At 35.8% G+C, this 24,556-nt stretch overlaps 1 protein-coding gene across 6 annotated transcripts in view; it reads left to right on the forward strand.

Moving 5' to 3' along the window:
* Nucleotides 1–24,556, forward strand: part of ripor1 (RHO family interacting cell polarization regulator 1) — a 303,026-nt gene that overhangs the window by 242,901 nt on the left and 35,569 nt on the right. For 5 of the 6 annotated variants that reach the window (XM_039763032.1, XM_039763030.1, XM_039763028.1 and 2 more), the window contains 4 exons: nucleotides 8,194–8,336; nucleotides 11,756–11,930; nucleotides 20,235–20,370; nucleotides 21,219–21,395. In XM_039763032.1, coding sequence (XP_039618966.1) covers nucleotides 8,194–8,336; nucleotides 11,756–11,930; nucleotides 20,235–20,370; nucleotides 21,219–21,395 — 631 coding nt within the window. The remainder of the gene's footprint in view (nucleotides 1–8,193; nucleotides 8,337–11,755; nucleotides 11,931–20,234; nucleotides 20,371–21,218; nucleotides 21,396–24,556) is intronic. The other variant, XM_039763029.1, reaches the window with a different exon arrangement.

The following is a 24,556-nucleotide window of genomic DNA, read 5'->3' on the forward strand; positions in this document are numbered from 1 at the left end:
TTATGGCTCATATTGCAGAGGAACTTCGTCGTCGCATCTTACTAGAGTAGGCGATGGAAAAAAGAGGATGCAACATCGACAAGCTTCTGTTCCAAGACAGCTACTTCCCCAGGAAAGTAAACAGAGTCAGTGTCAAGTGCCCTTTCAATGTGATAGAAACCACAGCATAGAGAGAAGTGTGCACATTGCAACAGGTACACACAAATGTAGGAAGGACAGTTCTTGAAGCACAGAGAAAATAAAGAAAGAGACAAATATATGGGACATTGGGTATAAATTTATGGTACTTGTAAAAGTTAGCTTTTTTCAGTTTTATTCTTTTAATCACGATTACGCTCTAACACCACCCCCCCCAGCACCTATCTTGATCTGACTCTAAGTAACAGCGCCAGCGTAAATTCACACCCGATCTGGCGCTATTCGTTTTCAAATAATATTGCATTAGTGTGATGATGTTTTCTGATTGGTACTATTCAGGTCATAAAATGATTTCTTCAAATTATCACATATATTGTCTCTTTCTCTCACTGGTGTAATAGAAATCACAGCATAGAGAGAAGTGTGCGCAATCAAAGATATGATGCCTCGTGGCTGCTATCAGACCTTTAATGCGGCATTTGTGATTTGACAACAAAGACACCTTTGAAAAATGAAAGATTTGTTGTGATCTGGCAGCGTTTTCTTGAGAACAGTGTTTTGAGTTACAACACAGGGCAACATATTACTGTTGATAAACAACTGTTTTCCAACCAAAGTCCATTGTCCTTTCTTGTAATACATCTCAACCAAGCCTGACAAATTTGGAATAAAGTTATGGATTGAGGCAGATTTGGTGACAAAGTACATGTGCAATGCCACTTCTTATTTAGGTGCAATGCCAATCCTTATTTAGGCAAAGATCCCAGTCATTCCATGGGAAAAAGGCTTTCCGAGACTGTGGTCATAAAGCTTATGGAGCCGTTTCTGGTGAAAGGCAGAACCATAACAACAGACAACTTCACATCACTTTTGCTGGCTAATAGACTGTGGAGCAATTCTCCATGCTTGTGTTTAGATCTCGCAGTGCTATGCTGACGGTGTGTGTGCGCCCATAAAGAAGGAGTCTGTTTGCATTTGCAGTACTATGCACCATGTTCAAATGACATAGCGTTTTCAAATAATGCCGTTTTCATGCATGAATGTGTGTGTGCGTGCGCAAGAAAGGCAGCGACAGATTTGATGTCATTCAAATGGTTACTGGAATATAAAATAAACACTTTTGCAAAGGTATAACGAAACAAGTATGCTTTTATTGGAGAATAAAACAGAATTTAAAAAAATTCAAGCGACAAAAAGATACCAGGAAGATATCATTCAGCAGTGTTTGTGTGTCTGCTTATATCCCTTCAGTGATATCTTTTACATATAGCAAAAATTTACACCATGTGTTAGACTCCGTAGTAATAATAATAGAAGTTCACTACTCAAAACAGTATATGCAGGAAGGACCTGCGCTTGAACCCGCAAACTCTTCATTATGAGGCAGCAGTTTTTACCTCTACACCAGCCAAACAGATATGGCTCCTTTATGTCGATTGATATTTGGGCTTCAGTTCTTACACATTGACAGCAACATGTAAATTGAATAATTTAATTTTCTTCAGCTATTTACTTGAATAAAAGCACATTTCTTTGGTTATACCAGGGGTAAGCAACCTGTGGCTCACGAGCCACATGTGTCTGTTTGACCACATGGTTGCAGTTCTTCCCAGAACGATAGATGCATTCACATTTTGATGTCTTAACATATTTGATAATACGTGCATAAAGGTAAATAATTCAGTTATTTGTTAATATTATTATTTTTTGCTTAGATATTTCTTTAGCTATATGTGAATCAGGTAGTCCGTCGTATGCCACTGTTGCATTTAACCTCTTAATTGCATCATATACAGTACATCTTCCTCAAAGTCATTCTGTTTGACAAGAGTACGTCTTCTGTCAAATCATATCATCTCCAGGATTTTCTTCAGTACCTGAAATTGAACATACGCTTCAACGTTTATTAGGATACCCAATTGTTACTTTTTGTAGTTAATCGTCACCATGCCTTCCCAGGTCTTCGTAAACATTATATATATTCTCCTAGTTACATATTATAGCTAGCTGTGCTCAGAATGGTGAGTACCTTTTGCACTGCTCGCTTAGCACAGTTAAAGTAGTAAAGTGTAGAGTAGACGACTGCAGAGCCAAACAAACTTTACTCAAGAAAAAGGGGTGTGAAGGTGAAGACTATCACTACAAAACTGAACAATATTGTAATACTAGTTACTTTGTTACGTGTCCTGAGTGATTTAAAACTGAGGTGAAAACTCTATGGGTCTTTTAACATGTCTAATTTGCAATGAAAAGTTATCCACTAACAAAAAATCAAATCTTGAACATTTATTCTTAACAAAGCACAATGCATTTACAAAAACAAAAAAATTCATTCAGCGAAGAAAGAAAAAAGTGGTGACAGAATTAAGGCAAATATACAACAGTCAACAAGTTTTGCTGTTTCTTGTTGGATTGCAAAGCATAAAAATCCTTTCACAGATGGGAAAAAAAAATTAAAGACACTCCACTATCCACAAAATGCTGTTCATGACAGAATCATAAAGATGGGTAAGAATGTGACAAAACAACAGATTAATGATATAAAATTGGCATCTGTATTTTCTTTGGTTTGTGACGGGGTGTGACTTGAAGGAAATCGCACAAATTAGCCGCCTTGGATGGTATGTTTCCAATAAAGGTCTCCATGAAGAATTGTTGGGTTTGCTACAACAAACTTGAGTTGAAGATGTCTCTGCAGCAATTTTGGAATTTGACTGTTAGGGAAATTGCCATCAATAATTTGGTATCTGTCGTTATAGATGGAGCATCCAGTAATGACAAGTAAAATAAAGGCTTTGTTACCCTCTTCAAATAAAACAACTTTTGTTTGTAGAAGTCTTGAAAAGTGGATTGTTGTTTCATTTTAAAACTTTAAAACATCATCTGGAAACTACTGGAAGTGTCATTTATAATAAGTTATTTATTGCTACTATTACAAAAGTGTATGATTCATTTACTGTTTGCTTCAAAGATTTCAGAGATGAAAAGTCCACCCTTCAAAACCATTTGTGGCAAATGTCAATTAAATAAATTTTACACTGCTTCCAGCAGTTGACAGAGCTCAGTTTGAACTACAAACAGACTTGAAAAGCAAAGATTTGTTGTCTTCAAAATGTTCATCTTTACAAGTGGAACTAGAAAACCTGGAAAGAGAAAGGCGACTTTAGCCATGAATCAAAAATGGACAGAACTTTCCAAATATCAAAAGGAAGACCAGCTGATTTGTAATTTTGATGATTTTTGGGTCCACTTATTCTTGTGAGCATCAGATATTCTCCAGCGTGAATGATATAAAATGCAAGCTAAGAAGTCACCTTAATTATGTAAGCTTGGAATCATGTTTAAAATTGAAGACTTCCAACTACTCACTGAGCATGAAGTAACTCTGGAAATGCAGTGTCAAAAGTCTCATTAAATTGTTTTACAGTGGGTACGGAAAGTATTCAGACCCCCTTCAATTTTTCACTCTTTGTTATATTGCAGCCATTTGCTAAAATCATTTAAATTAATTTTTTTCCTCATTAACGTACACACAGCACCCCATATTGACAGACAAAAAAAAATATTTTTTGAAATTGTTGCAGATTTATTAAAAAAGAAAAACTGAACTATCACATGGTCCCAAGTATTCAGACCCTTTGCTCAGTATTTAGTAGAAGCACCATTTTGAGCTAATACAGCCATGAGTCTTCTTGGGAAAGATGCAATAAGTTTTTCACATCTGGATTTGGGGATCCTCTGCCATTCCTCCTTGCAGATCCTCTCCAGTTCTGTCAGGTTGGATGGTAAACGTTGGTGGACAACCATTTTAGGTCTCTCCAGAGATGCTCAATTGGGTTTAAGTCAGGGCTCTGGCTGGGCCATTCAAGAACAGTCACAGAGTTGTTGTGAAGCCACTCCTTCGTTATTTTAGCTGTGTGCTTAGGGTCATTGTCTTGTTGGAAGGTAAACCTTCGGCCCAGTCTGAGGGCATTAGCACTCTGGAGAAGGTTTTTGTCCAGGATATCCCTGTACTTGACCGTCATCCTGTCCCTGCAGCTGAAAAACACCCCCACAGCATGATGCTGCCACCGCCATGCTTCACTGTGGGGACTGTATTGGACAAGTGATGAGCAGTGCCTGGTTGTCTCCACACACTGAGGAGAGGCAAGACACATGACAGCCCGCATGGAGTTTGCTAAAAGACACCCAAAGGACTCTGAGATGATGAGAAATAAGATTCTCTGGTCTGATGAGACCAAGATAGAACTTTTTGGCCTTAATTCTAATTGGTATGTGTGGAGACAACCAGGCACTGCTCATCACTTGTCCAATACAGTCCCCACAGTGAAGCATGGCGGTGGCAGCATCATACTGTGGGGGTGTTTTTTTTCCGCTCTAGGGACAGACAGGAAGACTGGTTGCAATCGAGGGAAAGATTAATGCGGCCAAGTACAGGGATATCCTGGACAAAAACCTTCTCCAGAGTGCTAAGGACCTCAGACTGGGCCGAAGGTTTACCTTCCAACAAGACAATGACCCTAAGCACACAGCTAAAATAATGAAGGAGTGGCTTCATTATTACTATAACATGAAAAAAGCTTCTCTTTTAGTTATGTGTTCAACATTTCTTGCCTCGTATTTTCTGTCAATCCTACATTTACACAGATCGCTGTAGACACGGAACTCACATGAAATGTATGTATTCCAAATAAAGATATGCTATTTAGCCTATACAATTCCAGACACCTAATTCCCAGATAAAGTGACTTCAGCTCTGAGAGTTTTGCATCTGACTTTACTTCAGCTGCCTTGGTGGGGGATGGGATAGCAGGCTACTTGCTGCTTGTGCTAAGTGATCCATTTGCAAAACAAAGACACTGCTGAAAAGGTGCAAGAGAATTTAAGGTGGGCCCAACATTATGAATATTTTTATAGACTTCAGGTATTCTAGTGTTAATTAGAAGTCAAATTTGGGAACCGCTCCCAGAATATCTTCATGCATCTTTCCCATTTGCTATCGCTGTTGTATATTCACCTTCATCAATATTTGACATGTTGCAGAAGTTCCCTAGTTTTTTCACAAGTTCTTTCCTAATAACTACATTTATATTTCTTAAATGAACATCTTGAAACCCCTAACATATTTTCTACAAATAAGGTTTGTACTCACATCATGCAAACTACCCTTCACACTTCTACACCTTTTATACATCTACATACTACATTCTATGTATTGGGTTTCTCACAACACCACTACAACAAACACCATATGCATCAACAATTTCCATGCCTCCTGTCTCTTCAACTCCATATATCACCTTGGTATTTCCTGCATTTGCCTTGAGGACTTTCAGTTCTAAAGTAAATTTCCCTTTCAGTGTTTCCTGCTTCTGAGATTCATTGAACTCATATGGCAATCTTTCACATGCCTAATTGGTGAGTAGCTCCATCACTGTCACAAAAAGTAGTGGACTGAGCCTTCTCACCATTTGCATTCCTAATACCAAAATTGAAGCCCTCAAGAACTACATCATAACCATCATCATTTGCTCCCTTTCAAAGTTGCCACCCATTGCAATAATTTTCCCATGAGTCCCCCTGACAATACCACTATCAACCTGTCCCTTCATCGTTTATGCCTATCAGCTGGTTACCAACAATCATTTTGAAAACCATAAAATACTCACCTCACCTCCACCACTTTTACTGAGTAATATGTTTAGGATTATGTCAAATAGATTTAATTGCATAGATTGTAGTGGGTAATCAATTAATATCAAGGTTGAACTGTTATACACATTTAAGACCATATTATAATATTCTAACAGATATGATACTGCCTATGTTTCCTTATGCATTTACAGTATACTTCACCTTACAAGAATAATTTCTTATTTTAGTCAAATATATGTACAATTTTATATAGTGAAGAAAAACCCTCTGATAAAAATAGCTTACCATATAAATATTACTTGTTATCTGCAATGACAATTTCAAGTAATGTTTAGAATCTATTGCTTTTTAAATTTAATTTTTCAAAGGAAGAGTTTTGCTGGATGTAAACTAACTACTCACTTTGCTTTTTTTTTTTTGGCAATCTCAATGTACACACTGAGTGTCTGATGGCATTGATCATAATTGTCCATTTGAAGAAATTTTTAATGTAGTTTTGTTACATTTTAAGGAAGAAGCTTTTATTTTAATTGTCCTGCAATTTATTAAAAATATTCATCATGAGTAATATTATTAAAATGACACTTCCTAAACACATTTGCCGATTTCAGAAATGCCAGTGGCAGAGAAAACGCTAGCAATAGCAATGTTCCTTATTCAGTGTCTCCCCTATGATCCATGTAGTAGTAAATACTTACCTCATGCAAGAGATTAAATTCCAACTATCAGCTATTTTATTATTTTGTGAATAAAGAAAATGGGATAATTGAATAACAGTTATACTCCGCTTTGCCATGATGACCTTCTATCTCAACTTACATTTGGCTTTTTAGATTCAGATGCACAAAGCAGAAAATTCATTGAATGTGTGGCAGTAATTACTTAATTGCATTCTTATTCTCTGGATAACTGCAGTAGTAAAACAAAAATCAGAGATTGAGTTAGTTTGGGAGCGAGTGCTTATATAAGGACACTGACTTTCTTTTCAGTGTTCATTCAGTGATCTATTGTGAGTGGTATATTTCAGCTTTATTTCATGCTAATCATCTGCTGTTTATTTTTTATGCATCTTGGAAAGATGGCAGTGGTTGTTTCCAAGCAGGATTTCCTCACCAGGAAAGAAAAGGACAGCAAGTTGTCTTTTGGGGTATCTTTATTCACCCTAAAATGCCCTTTTCAGTAGTTGTAGTCTGATCCTTTTATATACAGTATATCTGATTCACATAGAGTTCCATGAGACCTTTATTAGTTGTTGAACCTGAATGTGATTTAAAGCTTAGATATAAAGGTGTGTATGTTTCATTCAAGGAAACATTCCTATGCTCTGAAATAGCATGTTGCATAATCTTGCCAAAATTTGAATTGGCAAATAAAAAATCTTTTGCACGGCAAAACATTGTAAATCCTTTCTACGTGTATCACAGTTGTACTGTACATGTTGTTTTATTCTTCATTGGGGTGATGTTCATGGTGACTTATTGGTTTTGGTAGACCAGGCCAATGTATCTTTAGCAGCAACCTTCTGGGTAATTTTCAGGTGCTCCTGTAGCAGCAGTTCAGAGAGAGTGTGCTTTCAACAGATCATTACTATTACACTGCCTGATGGGGGCATATGTTCATTATACACCTAGATCAAATCAGCTTGAATCTGGAAAAGCAGCAGCTCTGCTTCAGTTACTTTCCATTTTGCTGAACCTTTGTACCCTATCTTGAACAGTAAGCCTAGCAACCCTGGCAAAAACCTGATTTTAGAAAACCCTTGTAATATTCAAGATTATCTGAACTTGTTCAATGAAAACAGTGTATTAGTGGTTAAGAAAAGCTAAGAGCAGAATTGCTAATCTGTACAATTCTATGCATTTATTTTTTATCCACATAAACTGATTTGTGGTCAGAATATTTTATTAAAAATTTGCAGAGGAACCAATATTGAGTGTGGAACTTTGCATTATGCTATGCTTCAATGTTTTGTTTTGCTATATTATGTTTCTTTAAATAATTAATTTGTATAAAAATATCAAATAATATCTGGCAGATTAAATTATAGGGTAATGTTTGGATATACTCAAGTGATCAGTGTTGTATATTTATTGTTAGGTGTCTTACTGCTAATCTTATTATAGGGAGTTTTTATGCAGAGCTTAGTCTGTAATATGTTATTAATGGTGGTGTTCTACAAAATAGTGCAAAGACTACAGCTGATATAGTGTTTGAATACATTAAAACCTATTTGTAGTCATAAAACAAAAATTCAGGACTTCCACAAGAATTTATAGATACTGATATATTAAGAGTGAATTATATTAGTAAGAGTAAATTATACAATTATGTTTTTTTTCTGGTAGAACATAACAGTTGTACTTTTGATTAGAAGCTACCTACTGTTTTTCATTATTTTAGAAACAGGGTGTTTCTCGCAGCAGAGCATCAAGTATCAGCTTGACAGTGGAGCATGCTTTGGAGAGTTTTGATTTCCTAAACACATCTGATTTGGAGGATGGTGGTTCTGAGGGATCAGAGGCGGAGACACATCAACCTGATAGGTGGGTTGCTCATATAAATCTTGTACATGTTGTCTGAACTTTGCTAGATGTTAATTTGTAGGGAAATTAATAGCTCAAAGATATTTAAGTAGAATTTACACCTTCTGGTGTTACAGTTCTATTTGAGAAGGAGTTCCCAAAGAAGCTTGCAAAAAGTAAGTTTAGAGCAAAAAAGTAATGCCTGCAGGGAGACAAAGATTCCAAACAGTATTCTTGAAAAGTTTTATGTGTATATTCAATTAATGGATTACATGTTTTATAATTTTTTTTTTCTTAGTGGCTTTACATCTTCTGTTTTAAAGATTCTGTATAATTAAAAGATCGCAGTATTTGAAAATTTGGACCTTATGTCTAGGTGTGTTGTATATATTTGAGAAATAAATAATATGCACATTATTCCTAGGGCTGAGGCATGAATTATAGCATAAAGAAGGCAAATGGCTTATATTATAGTTTGGTTAATATCATCTATCCATCCATTTATTTACTAATTTGTTTTTTTTTTCTTTCCGATTCTGTGTCATGGGAACCTGGTGCTCGCCATTGACTACTCTAGGAGCAGGTGGAAAGAAAATCTGCACTGTGCAATAATCCATTACAGGATAGACCCACTCATTACCAGACCAGTTTATAGACACCAGTTAATGTACCACACATGTCTTAAGGTGAAAACTTGCCACATGGCAGTGGAGATCTACACACAATGTTTGGGGCAGGATGCAAATACAAGACACTGTAAGGCAACAGTGCCACCTACCTATTAAACTCAAAACCATTTCCCCAGCTTCTTACCATCTAACTGTTCCAAACATCCACCTACTTCTTACTTAATCTTAGGTCTGTCTTCTTTCCATCACGTTTGTGGTGTTTATTTCGTAAAGATTGATCAGTCTTTTATTAATTAAATATCTCTTATTTTGTGAAAACAATTAAAAGCCAGTATTCAGCCAAAATTGTACAAGCTGAAGAAAGACAAGCCCCTGGCTGGTACTTTTAAATAAGCAAATTTAAAATGGTGACTACTGTTTTATTTTGTGTCCCAAGATGAAAGTCTCCTGTTTATCCATGATTTAAGAATTATTACAAATAGAATGAACTACTATAGAAGAGCCTTGTTTTAGAATACTTAACATTGCTCTACAACATCTGGTTAGTGGGGATTGAAAAGGGCCGTTTCAATTACCTTACTGGAAACTATTTATTATTAGCCCAGTCAGAGACAATAACAGTATTTTTTCAGTTTGTTTTGACCTAAGCAAAATAGTGGTAATCACTGCATGTTATGCATATTGTAGTTCAGTCATCAGAGTAGTATTAACAATTTTTTTCTCAGCTGAATATATCATGTCTGTCATTTAAGAGTCTGCTTTGTTGAATGTCCCATCTTAGTTCCAGTCATGAAAGCTCTTTTATTTGTGTGTTTTATTAAGTGTATTATTTTAGCACACTTTGAAGTATTCAGTACAACTTCAGATCATCTTGAATAAAGTCTAATATAATAAGGCTTATAAATAAAACTAGCAAAACTTCGCAACGGAGAAGTAGTGTGTTAAAGAAGTTATGAAAAAGAAAAGGAAACATTTTAAAAATAACGTAACATGATTGTCAATGTAATTGTTTTGTCACTGTTATGAGTGTTGCTGTCATATATATATATATAGATATAGATATAGATATACATATAGAGAGATGATATATATATAGCGATAGATAGATAGATATATATATATATAGATAGATAGACATATATATATATATATATATATATAGATAGATAGATAGATAGATAGACATATATATATATATATAGATATAGATAGATAGACATATATATATATATATAGATATATACATACACATATCAATATACTGTATGTATATATATATATACACACATATACACTGTATATAACAAAATCCCTAAACCTTGTGAGAATTACTGCTTTTAAATTTTTATTAAGAAGAAAAGAAAACCTTATTAAACTGAGGGAAAATATACCAATAACTATTTGTTAAGGATCTCTGTATTCTACGTTGTCAGTTCAGCACTCCAGTTGTAATATGACCAAGCTGTGCGAGCTTACTCTTGAGAATGCAACGTATAGTTGTCCAGGAGAAAAGCAATCTTGCCTCAAATCAATGGCAACCTTTTGTAGGGTCTGTCCCTGAGACTTATTACTTGTCATCGTAAGCAGAGCCTTACTGGAAATTGGAGGTATTTGAATTGAAATGGGAGATCAGAGGGCATAACTGGGATGTGAGGAATACATTCAGAGTGTGGAGAAACTCTAGAGACAGCATGTGTATTAACTTGTGGATTTTTCTGTGAGTATTTGGTGGCAGCGTGACGAAGTTGCTTCCACAAGACAGCGTTAGCTGTGGAGCTCAGCTCGGAGCATATTCTTTTCCTAGCTTGTCAATTGTGTAATGAGTTTTTGAACAGGTTTGATTAATGGAAGTGATCACTCGTACTGCGTTCAGTCAGTTCATGTGAGCTGCTCTCTTGTGTGATGTTGCGATGTCCACGGTTTTATTTAATGTTAGCTCGCTACAGCAATTTTAACTCCGTTACAAAGTGATCCAAAGTCTCGTTTATACCTCGTGTCTTCTCATTAAACTTGTATCTCGCGAATATGTTATTCGTCGTAGGCATGACTAACGGCAGCGGGAGTGTGTCTATAAAGTTCATTTAAACTTACGGTTTACACTGTGCTTTGTTTCCGCAGTAGCTGCACTTATGAATATGCTTGCATGCATTTTTTTCTTCAGCGCTCTTTGGAGCTCTTCCTTGTTTTCTACGTACTGCATTCACAGTCAGTTCATGTGATTACGTGGGAGGTGTGATGAAGCGACACGCAACTCCGCCTCCCACGGCCATCGAGCTGCAGTCTATTACAGTATATGGATAAAAATAGGTTCCCATTATGACCATTACGCATAGAATTTCGAAATGAAACATGCCCAACTTTTGTAAGAAAGCTGTAAGGAATGAGCCTGCCAAATGTCAGCCTTCTACCTACACGGGAAGTTGGAGAATTAGTGATGAGTCAGTCAGTCAGTCAGTGAGGGCTTTGCCTTTTATTAGTATAGATTATTTCACTTCCAACAGAGAACAAATGTAGAGGTTCCTTACATTTGCAAAATCTTGCTGAGTATCAAGTAACTTTTATTGCTTATTAAATATAGTGCACAAGAGCCAATATGTAAAGATACATGCCCAGTTTGTATTTGAATGTTCAGGTTGATAACAACCACATAGCATACTAAGAAGAGTTTTAGAATGTGGATGGCACAAAGATTTGGCATTGATAGTAAAGGTATTGCTGCATCAGACAGAAGGGTGGGCTTAAAAACTGTCCTTTTCCTCTTTAACCCAGCATTTATGTTTTTATTTGTTTCTTTGTTTATTTTCTTTTTAGCATTCCCCATAGTAGTGGAGCAAGCAGCAAGGATAGCAGAATAGCAGAGATTTCAACAGAAGATATTTGGGCTTTTCCAATTTCTGGAGGGGCTCCAGAATCCATGACAACTGGGAGTGAATCATTGGATCGTGCCTTGGTGGTCCACCTGACGAACTGCATAAATCTGCTTCTGGTATGTTTAGAAAGAAGCTGTAGAAATGATTTCTTTTTTGTTTCCTAATTACATTTGATTAAATCTTTGCATAGCTTATTATAAAGGAATAACACACTATAATAAGGAAACTTATAAATAAGGCAAAACACACATTTCAAAACACAAACAATTAAATTATATTGAAATATATATATATATGTACGAAGATAGAAGTATATAAATACAAAATATAAGGTGTTCCCAAGACCCACTGTTGATTATATTTAACATGTCTTGCAGCAAAACATAACAGCCCCAGTCAAAAAAAAATTGCAGTTTTACAAGTGCCAAGAAAAATACAAAGGAAGATATTTGAGAAATGTGTATAAAAATGTACAAAATGAAAAAATAAAGAAATAAAAATACATAACCATCAGAAAATAGATACAACTTGAATAACACTATATATAAACAGACTAATCAGAAAAAACAGTTCCACTTCAATTAAATTAAACCATTCAGTCCTGGATTTATACAGAATACAAATGTAAAAAAGATCTTTTGTAGCCTAACTAGGCATCACATTAAGAGAAAACAAACACAGTATCAATCGAATCCTGCCGTTTCACATGTGGTAAAGTGTGGATCTGGCTGACACATTTTGAGGAAAAAAACTTCTTCAGGGCACAGCAACCCAATATTAACTTTAAAAAAAATATATAAAACATTAAACAGTGAGGAAAATACTCATATACAAATATATGCATCTCACATCAGGGGTGTGGAAATCAAATTTATTTCTTCTTGTCCACGGACAAGTAAACTTAGAAAATCCACTTGTCCGCCAGTTAAATTCACTTGCCCATAAACAAATAACAAAAATAGTTTATTGATACCAAAACTGCCTTCCATTTTAAAACTGAAAAAAGTTCTTTCAGGGAGTAATATTTTGCCACCTTGCTCTAGAACATTATATAAAAGATTCCCTTATTTTAACTGGCTAATAAACAATGCCTTCATTATAGCTACACTAGTTCTTTTTTCATATATTACAGTTACATAACAGAACACTGTCCTGATTCATTTTCTGCCATGTTCTTCAGCTTTTGTCTTGCAACATCTTCTCCCCCAAGAATCTTTACTATCTCAGGCAGCATTGACTGAATGCTGTTCATTTCTGCTTGAGCTGAACTGCATGGTTCCTGGACTGATGGTCCTGCAGAAGTGGATGCTGATGATTTTTCAGGTTTTTTTTTATGAGTGATGTACCTGTTGCCAAATGACAGCCTGAATTCCACAGCTGGTCGTGGGTCAAACTCTTCTAAAGAAGCAGTATTGAACAGCCTAGCATAACGCTCAACCTCCGAGCATTCAGCTTTAGAAAACGCTTTTTCAATTGAACCAATTTTTTTCTTACTTTTAGACTCATGTCTCTATCTGACGTACTAAACCCCCAGTTCCTATCCTTTTTCTTTCTGCACATAACCAATCACCACACAATAAACGTATTTGTGAAATTAAAACTAGTTATAAGCTTAGACCTCTGAATGAATGGCATAACTAAACATGTATAACGAAAAATTTTTTCGTACGTAAGATAGACACAGCAAACATGCAATAAAGAAAGCCTGCTCAGAAAAACATCCATTGAATTCTGCGTTTGTGTCTCCGACCTCCATCCAGACCACGAACCCAACATTTACACAATATTTCAGTTAAACCTGTGCGATACCCATTCAAATGTCCAGTTTTTTGGAGCCTCGTCACACCTGCCATAAACTTCTCCACACTGAACGTAGACCTGAGGACCCCTTAATGCAAGGGAGCAGCACTTCAGCCACGCCACCGTGCCCCCCGCCACCCATGTCTAATACATGCTTTTAATGCATTTCATCGTGAAAAAGATAAAGTATTTATCTTAGTATTCTGAATGTTCATTGAGCAAGAATATCATGAAGTCAATGTGCAGTGACTGCTGCCGGCGCTTTCTCAGTGTAATTTCAGCACGCAGAAATTAACAACTGGGTCGGGGAACACTTAATATAAAGCATTTAATGTGCTACATTAATTTATGACGGGGTTTGAGAAAATCTAGTGAATAAAACATTCATTTTAAGATGAAATTTAATTTGCGACATTCTACTTATAAAATAAACTACGAAAATAAAGTGAAAATGTCGACTTTAATCTCGACATTTACATTTTTTTTTTTGTCTTCACTGTGTCCGTATTTTTTTCACCGTGGCCTTAATACGCTCCCGTAGGTTTTTCAGGGCCTGTTGTCCCAGTTTTAATCAAGCAATGATCCATTTCTCATCCGCGATGCTACTTGTTTCAATTGTATCCGAGAACAACGTGCAGTGCATTATGGGTTACACAGGTAATTCCTAATGCCGTATTTGAAATTCCGTAAGATGGTATATTTCCAAAGAAGTAAATATTACAGATGTTGTCGGGGAAAAAAATATTTTTATTGATATTTCATAACATTTGGAAACCGTTAGAATGTTTTTTTCTTTATTTTTAATAAACTGACAGCGCGAAACCAACTTGTTTTATATGAAAAATTCTCTAATCAAAAACGATCTATAGACAGCTCATTAAAACTGATGTCACGCAATACATTTCTTAACTCCTCAATATATCACAACCTACGCGAAATCGCAAATTTCAGGAAAGATTAACTGCCTAACAAGCTTTATGTGGAGAAAACAATTGCATTGTAGGTGAAATGACTGCATTTTTATGTGGAAAAAATGAATTTTATCAATAATATATAAAAGTTATCGATTATAATGAAAAATCATCAAATTACATCGTAATGTCGGCATGAAAAAAATAACCGCATCTCCAAGCGTGTAAATAGTAGGGTAAAATACTTATGTAAGACCACAACAGTGATTCCCCTTTGAAAACTCAGCCGTCATTTTGTAAACAATATTGAATAACAATTTGAGACATGAAGAACATGCCTAAGTAGACTGTTTCTGCATGAAGTACGTACCCAAATGTTTAAAATTTGAAACTAGTGGTAAAAACTTGCCCTGCACAGCACTTACTGTATAATTCTTTTTTCTCCAGAAAATTGCACTTGTCCGCGGACAACTGAAACCAGAAAAACACGCTTGTCCTACGGTCAATTTACCTGAGTCGGGCGTTGGATTTCGCACCCCTGCACATCAAACAATAAGTACTACCTAATGTATAAAGACAGTAGCTCACACAAGTAAATCTATCTATCAACTGACAAAAAACGAAAGCTGTATGAAAAATAAAAGTAAAGAATAATCATAAATCAATAAAAACAAATGTTTAGGCCCAAAAGGAAGAAAATTATTTAACCAGAAGTGAAACTTACCTCATCAATGTATAAATAAATGATGAAAATATCTCGACAGAAGGGCATGTACCTAGCTGAAGAAAAACCAAACATAACACACACTTAATAAAATAAAACACAAAGACAGCAATTACATATAGAATGATGATAATGAAAACACAGTTTACCTCACACAATCAAAACAGACCAACAAAAAGTCAACACTGTCTGAGCGGAAATTGAAAGCAAGAAGATGCAGGGCTATATCACGGAAAACACGCCCAATCTAATGACTTGTTAAGACCAGTGGGATGTAAAGTTTTTTAATTGAAAAATCCATTTTGCTTCCTTACATAACAATACGTTATCAAAGTTACACCGACAGGGATGTGGTTTTACTATTTCAAGGACGGTGAATCTAAGGGTCTGAAGCTTTGTGATTATTAGTAATGAAGTGCCTAGATACAGGATGGGATGTTTCAAAGATTTGGACGTAATATTGCTTTTATGTTTTGCAATATGACGAAGAATAGAGTGTGGGGTTTTACCTATGTATAGCAAAGGGCAGGGATATATACATAGATCACATCTTTGGAACTTCAATTCGATCTGTGTTTGAGAAAAATATCACCCTCTGGAGTGAAGATTAAATTACCTTTTAAAATATTTGCGCAATAACTGCAATTCAAACAGGGAAAATGTCCAGGGAAAATATGTTCAGGTTTTGTCACAGAGTGAGTAGAAATAGCCACACGTAAATAATTAACTACATGATTCCGACTCCAAGTAAAAAGCAAACCTATGAGGATAAGACAAACCAGGTTGTAAAGATAATATATGCCAATGTTTTAAGATAATGCAGTTCATCTGATTAGCATAACTAGAATACATGAAATTGCACACTGTCCTATTGGTAGTTATAGATACTTTCTTAAATGTAAGTTATACCTCCTTATTCATGTAAATCACATTTTTAAATGCCATCTTAATGCAGGCTTTTGAGTAGCCTCTATTCAAAAAAAGGGCTGTCATAACCCTAGCTTGACTAGTGTAATCATCCCTTTCATAGCAAATATGACAAATACGAAAGAACTGACACACAGGTAGGTTACTGATTATGGATCTGAGATGAAAATCTGAAGCATTTAATAAGGTATTGCGATCAGTGGGTTTGTGATACAAAGAAAATCTAAAAGAGGTGTTCCGCACTTGTACATCAATATCTAAAAACAAAATCGAACTAACACTGTAAGTGTGAAGGATAAATTAGGGTTGCAGTTATTTACATAACTAAAAAACTCAATAAAGCATCTAAATTGCCCTTCCAAATCAAAAAATGTCATCAATGTAATTGGAGCCAAATTATTAAATAATCAATAAAAGGATTCTCCAAAGAAAAAATAAATTGTTGTTCAAATATTGACATATATAAATTAGCTATACCAGGGCTGAAGACAGCTCCCATCACCACTCCTTTGTGCTAGCGATAAAAATGATAATTAAATGCAAAAGAATTCCAGCCTAAAGCAATTTGTAAAAGTTGTACAATTAAATCAATCATATTACTTCGATAGGCCGATAGTTGTAATAAGGTAGTCTGGATTGTGAGAAGAGCAGCATCCTGAGGGATGTTAATATATAAGGAAGTAATTTCCATGATAGTCATCTTCATATCCTATATTCTGTAACAGTTGAATGAAGGGTACAGAATCTCTAACATTGTGAACGTGACAACGACACAAACAGTGAAAGATGAAAATCAATAAATTGAGTTAGCGGTTGTAAAATTGAATTCATGGCAGAAACTATAGTGCGGCCAGGAGCATTCTCAAGATTCTGATGTATCTTAGGCAACAAGTAAAAGATTGGGATACTTAGTATGAAAATTGCATAAAAGATGTTGCAGTTTTTTTTGTAATTGTGTTACCTAACATGGCATGTTTGATCTTTGAAAAAGAGGTGTAGGATCTCTCTTAAGTAACTCGAAAGATGAAGTGTCACTTAATTGTTTGAGACCCTCCTGTATATATAGAGAGAAGTATCCATAAAAACAATATCACACTCCCTTTGTCAGCTGGCAATATTATAATATTGGAATAATTTTTCAAATCATTTAGCACATTTCATTCATCTCTAGATATATTAGTAAATGTTTCATGTATAATTTGTTCCATGTTATCTATGTCTCTAATCGGTAAACGGTAAAATGTATCAATTTCTGGACTTGCCTGACCAGGAGGCATACATTTGGATTTTGGAGAAACTACAATGTTTTCTTGATTGGAGCTGTTATTTTTTGTTGCATGACATGTTAGATAGTCTGAAGTGGGTAGTGTATTAGGCCTTGTATTTATATACAGTAATCCATCCTTGATCGCGGGGGTTGCGTTCCAGGTGAAAATCCGCAAAGTAGAAGCCATATGTTTGTGTGGTTATTTTTATATATTTTAAGCCCTTATAAACTCTCCACACTGTTAACATTATTAGAGCCCTCTAGACATGAAATAACACCCTTTAATCAAAAGTTTAAACTGTGCTCCATGACAAGACAGAGATGACAGTTATTTCTCACAATCAAAAAAATGCAAACATATCTTCCTCTTCAATGGAATGCGTGTCAGGAAGAGAGAGAGAGAGAGAGAGAGAGAGAGAGACACAGACTCACACACACACACACACCACACACACACCGCGTGAGAGAAAAGCAAACAATTAAAAATCAATACGTGCTATTGGGCTTTTAAGTATGCCGAGCACCGCGATAAAGCGGCCGCAAAGAAGGGATCAATGTGAAAGTAGTTTTTCAGCATTTTTCAGAGGAGCGTCCATATCCTCTAGGCAAACAGCCTCTGTCCAAACAACCCCTCTGCTCACACCTCCTCCGTCAGGCGCAGAGAATTTCAGAGAGAGTGAGAGAGACAGAGAAAACCAAACAATCAAGCACCACACGGGAAACATATCTTATATCATTGAGGAGTTTTATTTAATACGTAATACATGCTCTGATTGGGTAGCTTCTAAGCCATCCGCCAATAGTGTCCCTTGTATGAAATCAACTGGGCAAACCAACTGAATAAGCATGTGCCATAAATTTAAAGACCCATTGTCCAGCGAAAAATCCGTGATATATATTTGGACATGCTTACATTTAAAATCCGCTATAGAGTGAAGTCGCGAAAGTCGAAGCGCGATATAGCGAGGGATCACTGTACTTTATTTTTGTACATGTATATTTCATTAAAATTTAGTTGATATGTATGCTGTACCTTATTTATAATAAAGTATGTTATTACTTTATTTTAAGCTATGCAAAGATTTAATTAAATAGACTGATTTATTTCACAAATTATCTTGTATTTGTTAGATTCTGCTTACCTCTCTGTGTAATTGTACCCTTAGTAAGCAGGTTATTTTTTTGCATTTTGCCAATGTTACATTGAAGGTCATATACATCGTCACATTTGTTCCATTAATAAATGTTTAGAAGTGTATTTTCCTACTGTTCAAAACAAGATTTACCTTTTTATATTTTAAACTAGACTTGATTTTATACTGGTGTAGCTTATTTGGGTGTGTCAGTACTATGTCACTAATTGAGCAATTTTCTAGGGTTTTTTTTTCTTTTTAACCAAATGCTAATATTATTAGACAGCAGTTTGATGTAGTACAGTGATCCCTCGCTATATCGCGCTTCGACTTTCGCGGCTTCACTCCATCGTGGATTTTAAATGTAAGCATATCTGAATATATATCACAGATTTTTCTCTGGTTCATGGATTTCTGCGGACAACGGGTCTTTTAATTTATGGTATATGCTTCCTCAGTTTGTTTGCCCAGTTGATTTTATACAAGGGATGCTATTGGCGGATGGCTGAGAAGCTACCCAATCAGAGCACGTATTATGTATTAAATAAAACTCTTCAATGATATACGATATGCTTCCCGCGCGGTCCTTCGCACACTGTACTGTATAACTGCGGAGAATATTTTATAAACAGTGTGGGAGAGTTTCTAAGGGCTTAAAATATATAAAAATAACCATACAAACATATGGTTTCTACTTCGCGGATTTTCACCTATCGCGGAGGGTTTTGGAATGCAACCCCCGCAATTGAGAAGGAATTACTGTAATTATGACTTTGCACCTTGGACTTCAAACCTTGAGGTTGTCGGTTCAAAAACCTTTTAACTGACAGTGTGTGATCATTAGCAAGTGGAACAGCAAAAGAAATTTAACAAATTGTATCTCAAATGTTGTATGTTTCCTAGGATAACATAACTGGGAGAATAAAACTGAATAAAAAAAAAACAACGCTTACCTTTTACAAGCACCATATATTTACACCGGCTGTTACAGATTCAAATCAAATGTGTTTTTTTTTTCTGAAATAGTATGAATAAGAGCAGTTTACTTCTTTTTCTGCAGTGTTATTCGAATTAAAAGTGCACTTGTTTCGTTATACATGTACCTTTTGTGAAAGTGTTTGATATTTGGACTTCTGGCTTCACGCAATATACACGTCATGTCTACATTTTGTCAATTATTACTAAAACATGACAAACGTTTCTGTTTTAACAATGTGTTTACATAGATTGTTATAGACATGGAACACATATGAACTGCATGTATTGCAAATAACAATATAGTATTTATAAAATGTGTCATTTTGCTTGACTTCTCACTCTATACAACTCTAAGCAACTGACACGCAGGTAAACAGACTTGAGCTGAGAAAACCTTGTGCGGCGTTGGGGGGATGTGATAGTAGGCTGCTTGCTGCTTATTGACACATTTAAAAGACAAAAGACACTGACAGAAAGGTGTGGAGGGATTTCAGGTGGGACGGATTTACGAATTTTTTCGTAGGTGTTGGTAATTCTAGTGTTAATCTTAACTTTTTTTTTTTTTTACCTGTCTATCATCTTGTAAAGCAATTTGAGCTACATTGTTGTATGAAAATGTGCTCTATAGAAAAATGTTGTTGTTGCTAAATTTATTTATTTTTTTATTATTTTTTGTCCAGCATCTTGGAACATACGGACCTTTGCGGTGCAAGGAAATGTATGCACTCGACAAGCTGATGAGAGAAGCTAGGGTCATAGAGGTCATTGGCAAAGTAAGCGAAGAAAAGGCTGGGGTTGTAAATTCTGCTGAAGAAGGTAAGGACCTCTTTTAGATATTATCAGTATGTTAATATCATTTAATATCCCATTTGGAGCTCTCTATGTAATAAAGTAATAGAAGTATGGTTTATTAAATGCATTGTACTTCTGGCCAAGTGCTCATTAGTTTTCCACTCTAGTCCGTCTGTACAGAGCCTGCCTTTATGGCTTAAGGCAAAATTGAAACCTGTTTGATTTTGTTGAGGTGACTCGCAGATTGGTTGGAAACTATCTTTGACTAAACATCTGCCAGTCATGGGAATGTGCCATGATTCCCATGGGCTATATAAGGTTATGTAAATGAAGTCTGTGACTGAAAACCACTGAAATGTTCTGTAATGTGATGGCCTTTAAATTCAATTCAAGCTAGGTTCATTGCGATGTGTAGACTTTTACCCTGGACTGTCTAAAACTGACTCCAGCCTTGTGCAGTTTGCTACTGGCATAGACTATGGTTTCCTGCCACCCAGAACAGGATTGAAAGGTTTGAGAATGAGTTTCAACTAAGAATGTAAGAGTTCCTGGAGAGCATATATAAACTTGCTGTAGAAAGGGGGCTCAACACAGAAGCTATCGTTAATCTTTTACCCCAACCCAAAGAGATATGTAGCAATGGAACTTTATTTTCACTCATCATTTTTCACAAAATGTTTTGTTTGATTTTGTCTGGAGCTGTGTAGTCCTTATAGAACAATGAACTAAAGAATCTTATGTTGTTCACTCCAGGAGAGAGTGTATTTTAATGTAACAGACTTACAAAATGTGCTTTCTAAGTGTTTATTTTCCTTTTAAAATTAAAATTATTTTAGCAATCACAATCTCTTTTGAAACTCTTCATATTTCAGTTCTGCCTCCTCTGGAGTCCAAACATGGAGCAGTGACGTTTTGGAATCAGTGTTCGGAGAGTTCAGATGTGTACATAGTCTCTGTGGAAACGTTTTTACTTAAGTTGAACTGCATTTTTGGTTCACAGCTCCCGGATAAGTACTTGAGCCTGGTTGACACAGGTGAGAATCGGAAAGGTAACTTTCTCTTAAAGGATCAGTCACTGTGTTTTAATTTTTAAAAAGTGTGCTTTTTATGGCTGACTGAAAACAAGAGAAATAAATTTTCATTAGGTATTTTGAACAAAGTAATCCATACTGATTATGCTACATTTTGACTTAACCACCTGCATGTTACATCGATTCAGTCTTCAGTTATCCAATTTCAGTAGTCACATGCTCACAGTGGCTGACAGGATTGGAACCTGGTATTGTACAATCACAGATGCATTTCTGCTTACCACTGTTCTTTGAGTATTTGTAGCTTTCTGATGATATCTTGAAAAAACTGGCCTTTTTCTTGTGACTTTGATCATTGATAAGGGGGAAAGCCTACAGAACTGCCATTAAAATTAGTGTTTTTGGCTTATTGCAACTCCAGAAAACTCCACATGTGTGAAAATCCCAGGAGACAAGCTGATTCTTGCATGGTAGAAAGTACTTATGGTAACAACAACCAGTGCACAGTTGTATACTCAACAATAAGAATACACAGAATGGAATCAAATAAAGTAAAAAAAAAAATGAAGGTTTGTAAACTGATAACAGTTTCTGATACAATAGTCTGATACCATATTTTTCACAAGTGTTCATATATGTGCCCACTTTTTTTTAAGCCCCTCCCTTCACATTTTATTTTTTTTTCCTCAGGATGTATTTGATTACACTATCATCAAGTACTTTATGTCCTATAATTCATTACAAATTTTATTTATGCCTAATAGAAAATAACATTACTCTGTGCATACTGTAATATATAATAAGGAAATAGTATACAAAGAAACAATAATGACAACATAAAGCTTTTTATTTTTATTGTAGAAACCATGCGGACAATTAGGGTTAGGGTTGAATGAAAAAATTAGGAACAAACCCTTTTAAAAAGGAAAAAAGTTACTGTGAGTCTGTGATGCCCTCATTTTCCAGTATATTTCCACCTCTTGTGACACTGTGTCTTATTGGTAGGCTACAGTTGTGGCCAAAAGTTTTGAGAATGACACAAGTATTGGTTTTCACAAAGTTTGCTGCTTCATGGTTTTTAGATATTTTTGTCAGATGTTTCTTTGGAATATTGAAGTATAATTACAAGCATTTCATACATCTCAAATGCTTTTATTGACAATTTAAGTTTATGCAGCGAGTCAATATGTGCTGGCCCTTTTTCTCAGGACCTCTGCAATTTGCCCTGGCATTCTGTCTATCACCTTTTGGGCCAAATCCTGACTGATGGCAACCCATTCTTACAAAGTCAATGCCTGGAGTTTGTCAGAATTTGTGGATTTTTGTTTTTCCATCCACCTGTTGAGGATTGACAACAAATTCCCAGTGAGATTAAGGTCTGGGGAGTTTCTTGGCCATGGACCCGAAATTTTGATGTTTTGTTCCCACTTAGTTATCACTTTTGCCTTATGCATCATGCTGGAAAAGGCATTGCATGTCACCAAACTGTTACTGGATGGTTGGGAACAGTTGCTCACAGAGGATGTATTGGTACAATGAAATGGATGTTTTGGCTGCCGTGAATCAGGATTTGGCCCAGAAGTTGAATGACAGCATGTCTGGGCAAATTGTAGAGGTCTTGAAATAGAAGACTGCAAATATTGACTCATTAACTTAATGTAATTGTCAATAAAAGCCTTGGAAACTTATGAAATGCTTGTACTGTAGATTCCAGAATATAAACCGAGAATTTCGACCTAGATTTTTGGCTTGGAGTTTGGGGGTCGGCTTATACAACGAGTATCGTTTCAAAATTTCCAGCGCAAGGCCGGTTTTGCCGATGAATACGGAAGTAATTAATGATGAAACCACAGCGCCAACGTTCAGATGAAGAAGTAACTTTGCATGCCGGTACTTTAAATTAAATAATTTATTCAAAAAAGTGTTTTAGTTGTTGATTTTATTAGTAAAATTTATAATAAATTATCGGGAAGTTTAAAATAAAAATTTTTGTTTTGATTTACGAGCAACATCTTGTGTTACGACCTGAATGCGGTCAATCACTTGCGCGATTGTAAACAAACAACCGAGAGCATTAGTAAGCGTCAGTCGGAGCCCAGATACATGTGTTTGTGGATCTAATTTCGGTCATTGCAGTGATTTACCTATATATATATATATATATATAATTTACTAAGACCATGGCAAGCAAGAAACGTAATTGCTAAGGAAGGAAGAGAAGGTAACGACGGTAAAGAAAGCGATCACAATCGAAACGAAGATGGAAATTGTGTGGAAATATGGAGTGCTGTTTGTGTGACTGATCTCGCTAATATGTACAGCATGTCAAAATCCACCATCTCGACAATTTTACAAAAAAAAGATTTGCATAAGGAGGCTCCTTCTAAACAATAACCACCTTCCATTTCATTCTCCTCCTCCTCCCTTCCTGCAGCCCAAAGATGTCAAATGGTGAGTACAGTATGAAATTGTTGTTTCTAGAATAGAATAGAATGCCTTGTTATTATTGTTACTATACACATGTACAATGAGATTAAAAGCATCTCCTTCAGTGCAGACATATGTGTAGAACACAACAAGCAAATAGACGAATGGTGCGAAAAGATGCAAAGAAGTTGCAAAAAAAAGTTCTGTATAGGGCTTGTATGGTGGTTTTTTTAGCCTTAGCATAACGCCGGATCTGCTGCTTCGCTTCTGCTTTCTTTCCCTCCTCCGTCTGCGTCGTCTCCTAGACCCGACAACAATCCACGGAGAGCCCGCTGGTCTCGCTATGTTGTCTGGGATGTTGTGTGTGTGATGAAAAACACTCGAAACAGATGTCTGGCTCTGGACACCGATGTCAATAAGGTTCTGACGGGTGTAGCGGATATTCGCCGAACCGATCGTGCACAAACAAGCAAAAAAAAAAAAAGTACAAAAACAACAAAAAAGTGCACTGAAAATGTGAGCTCTGAGCTTTTTATTATGAAAAGGTTAAGTAAGTGTTGCAGTGGGAGGTTTGGAACGCATTATGGGTTAGACTTTGCGAACGAAATAAGTTCGTAAGTCAAGGGTCCACTGTATTGCGTATTTAAGTTAATCAAATTTATAACTAGTCTCTTGAAATCCACCCGCTGATGTACAGTATTTGCGTGTATAGTTTCAACACAAAGGTTTCATTTTACCAAACTTCTCCGCAA

Source organism: Polypterus senegalus, chromosome 9 (genome assembly GCF_016835505.1).
Source record: "Polypterus senegalus isolate Bchr_013 chromosome 9, ASM1683550v1, whole genome shotgun sequence".
In the NCBI taxonomy this organism is placed as follows: Eukaryota; Metazoa; Chordata; class Cladistia; order Polypteriformes; family Polypteridae; genus Polypterus; species Polypterus senegalus.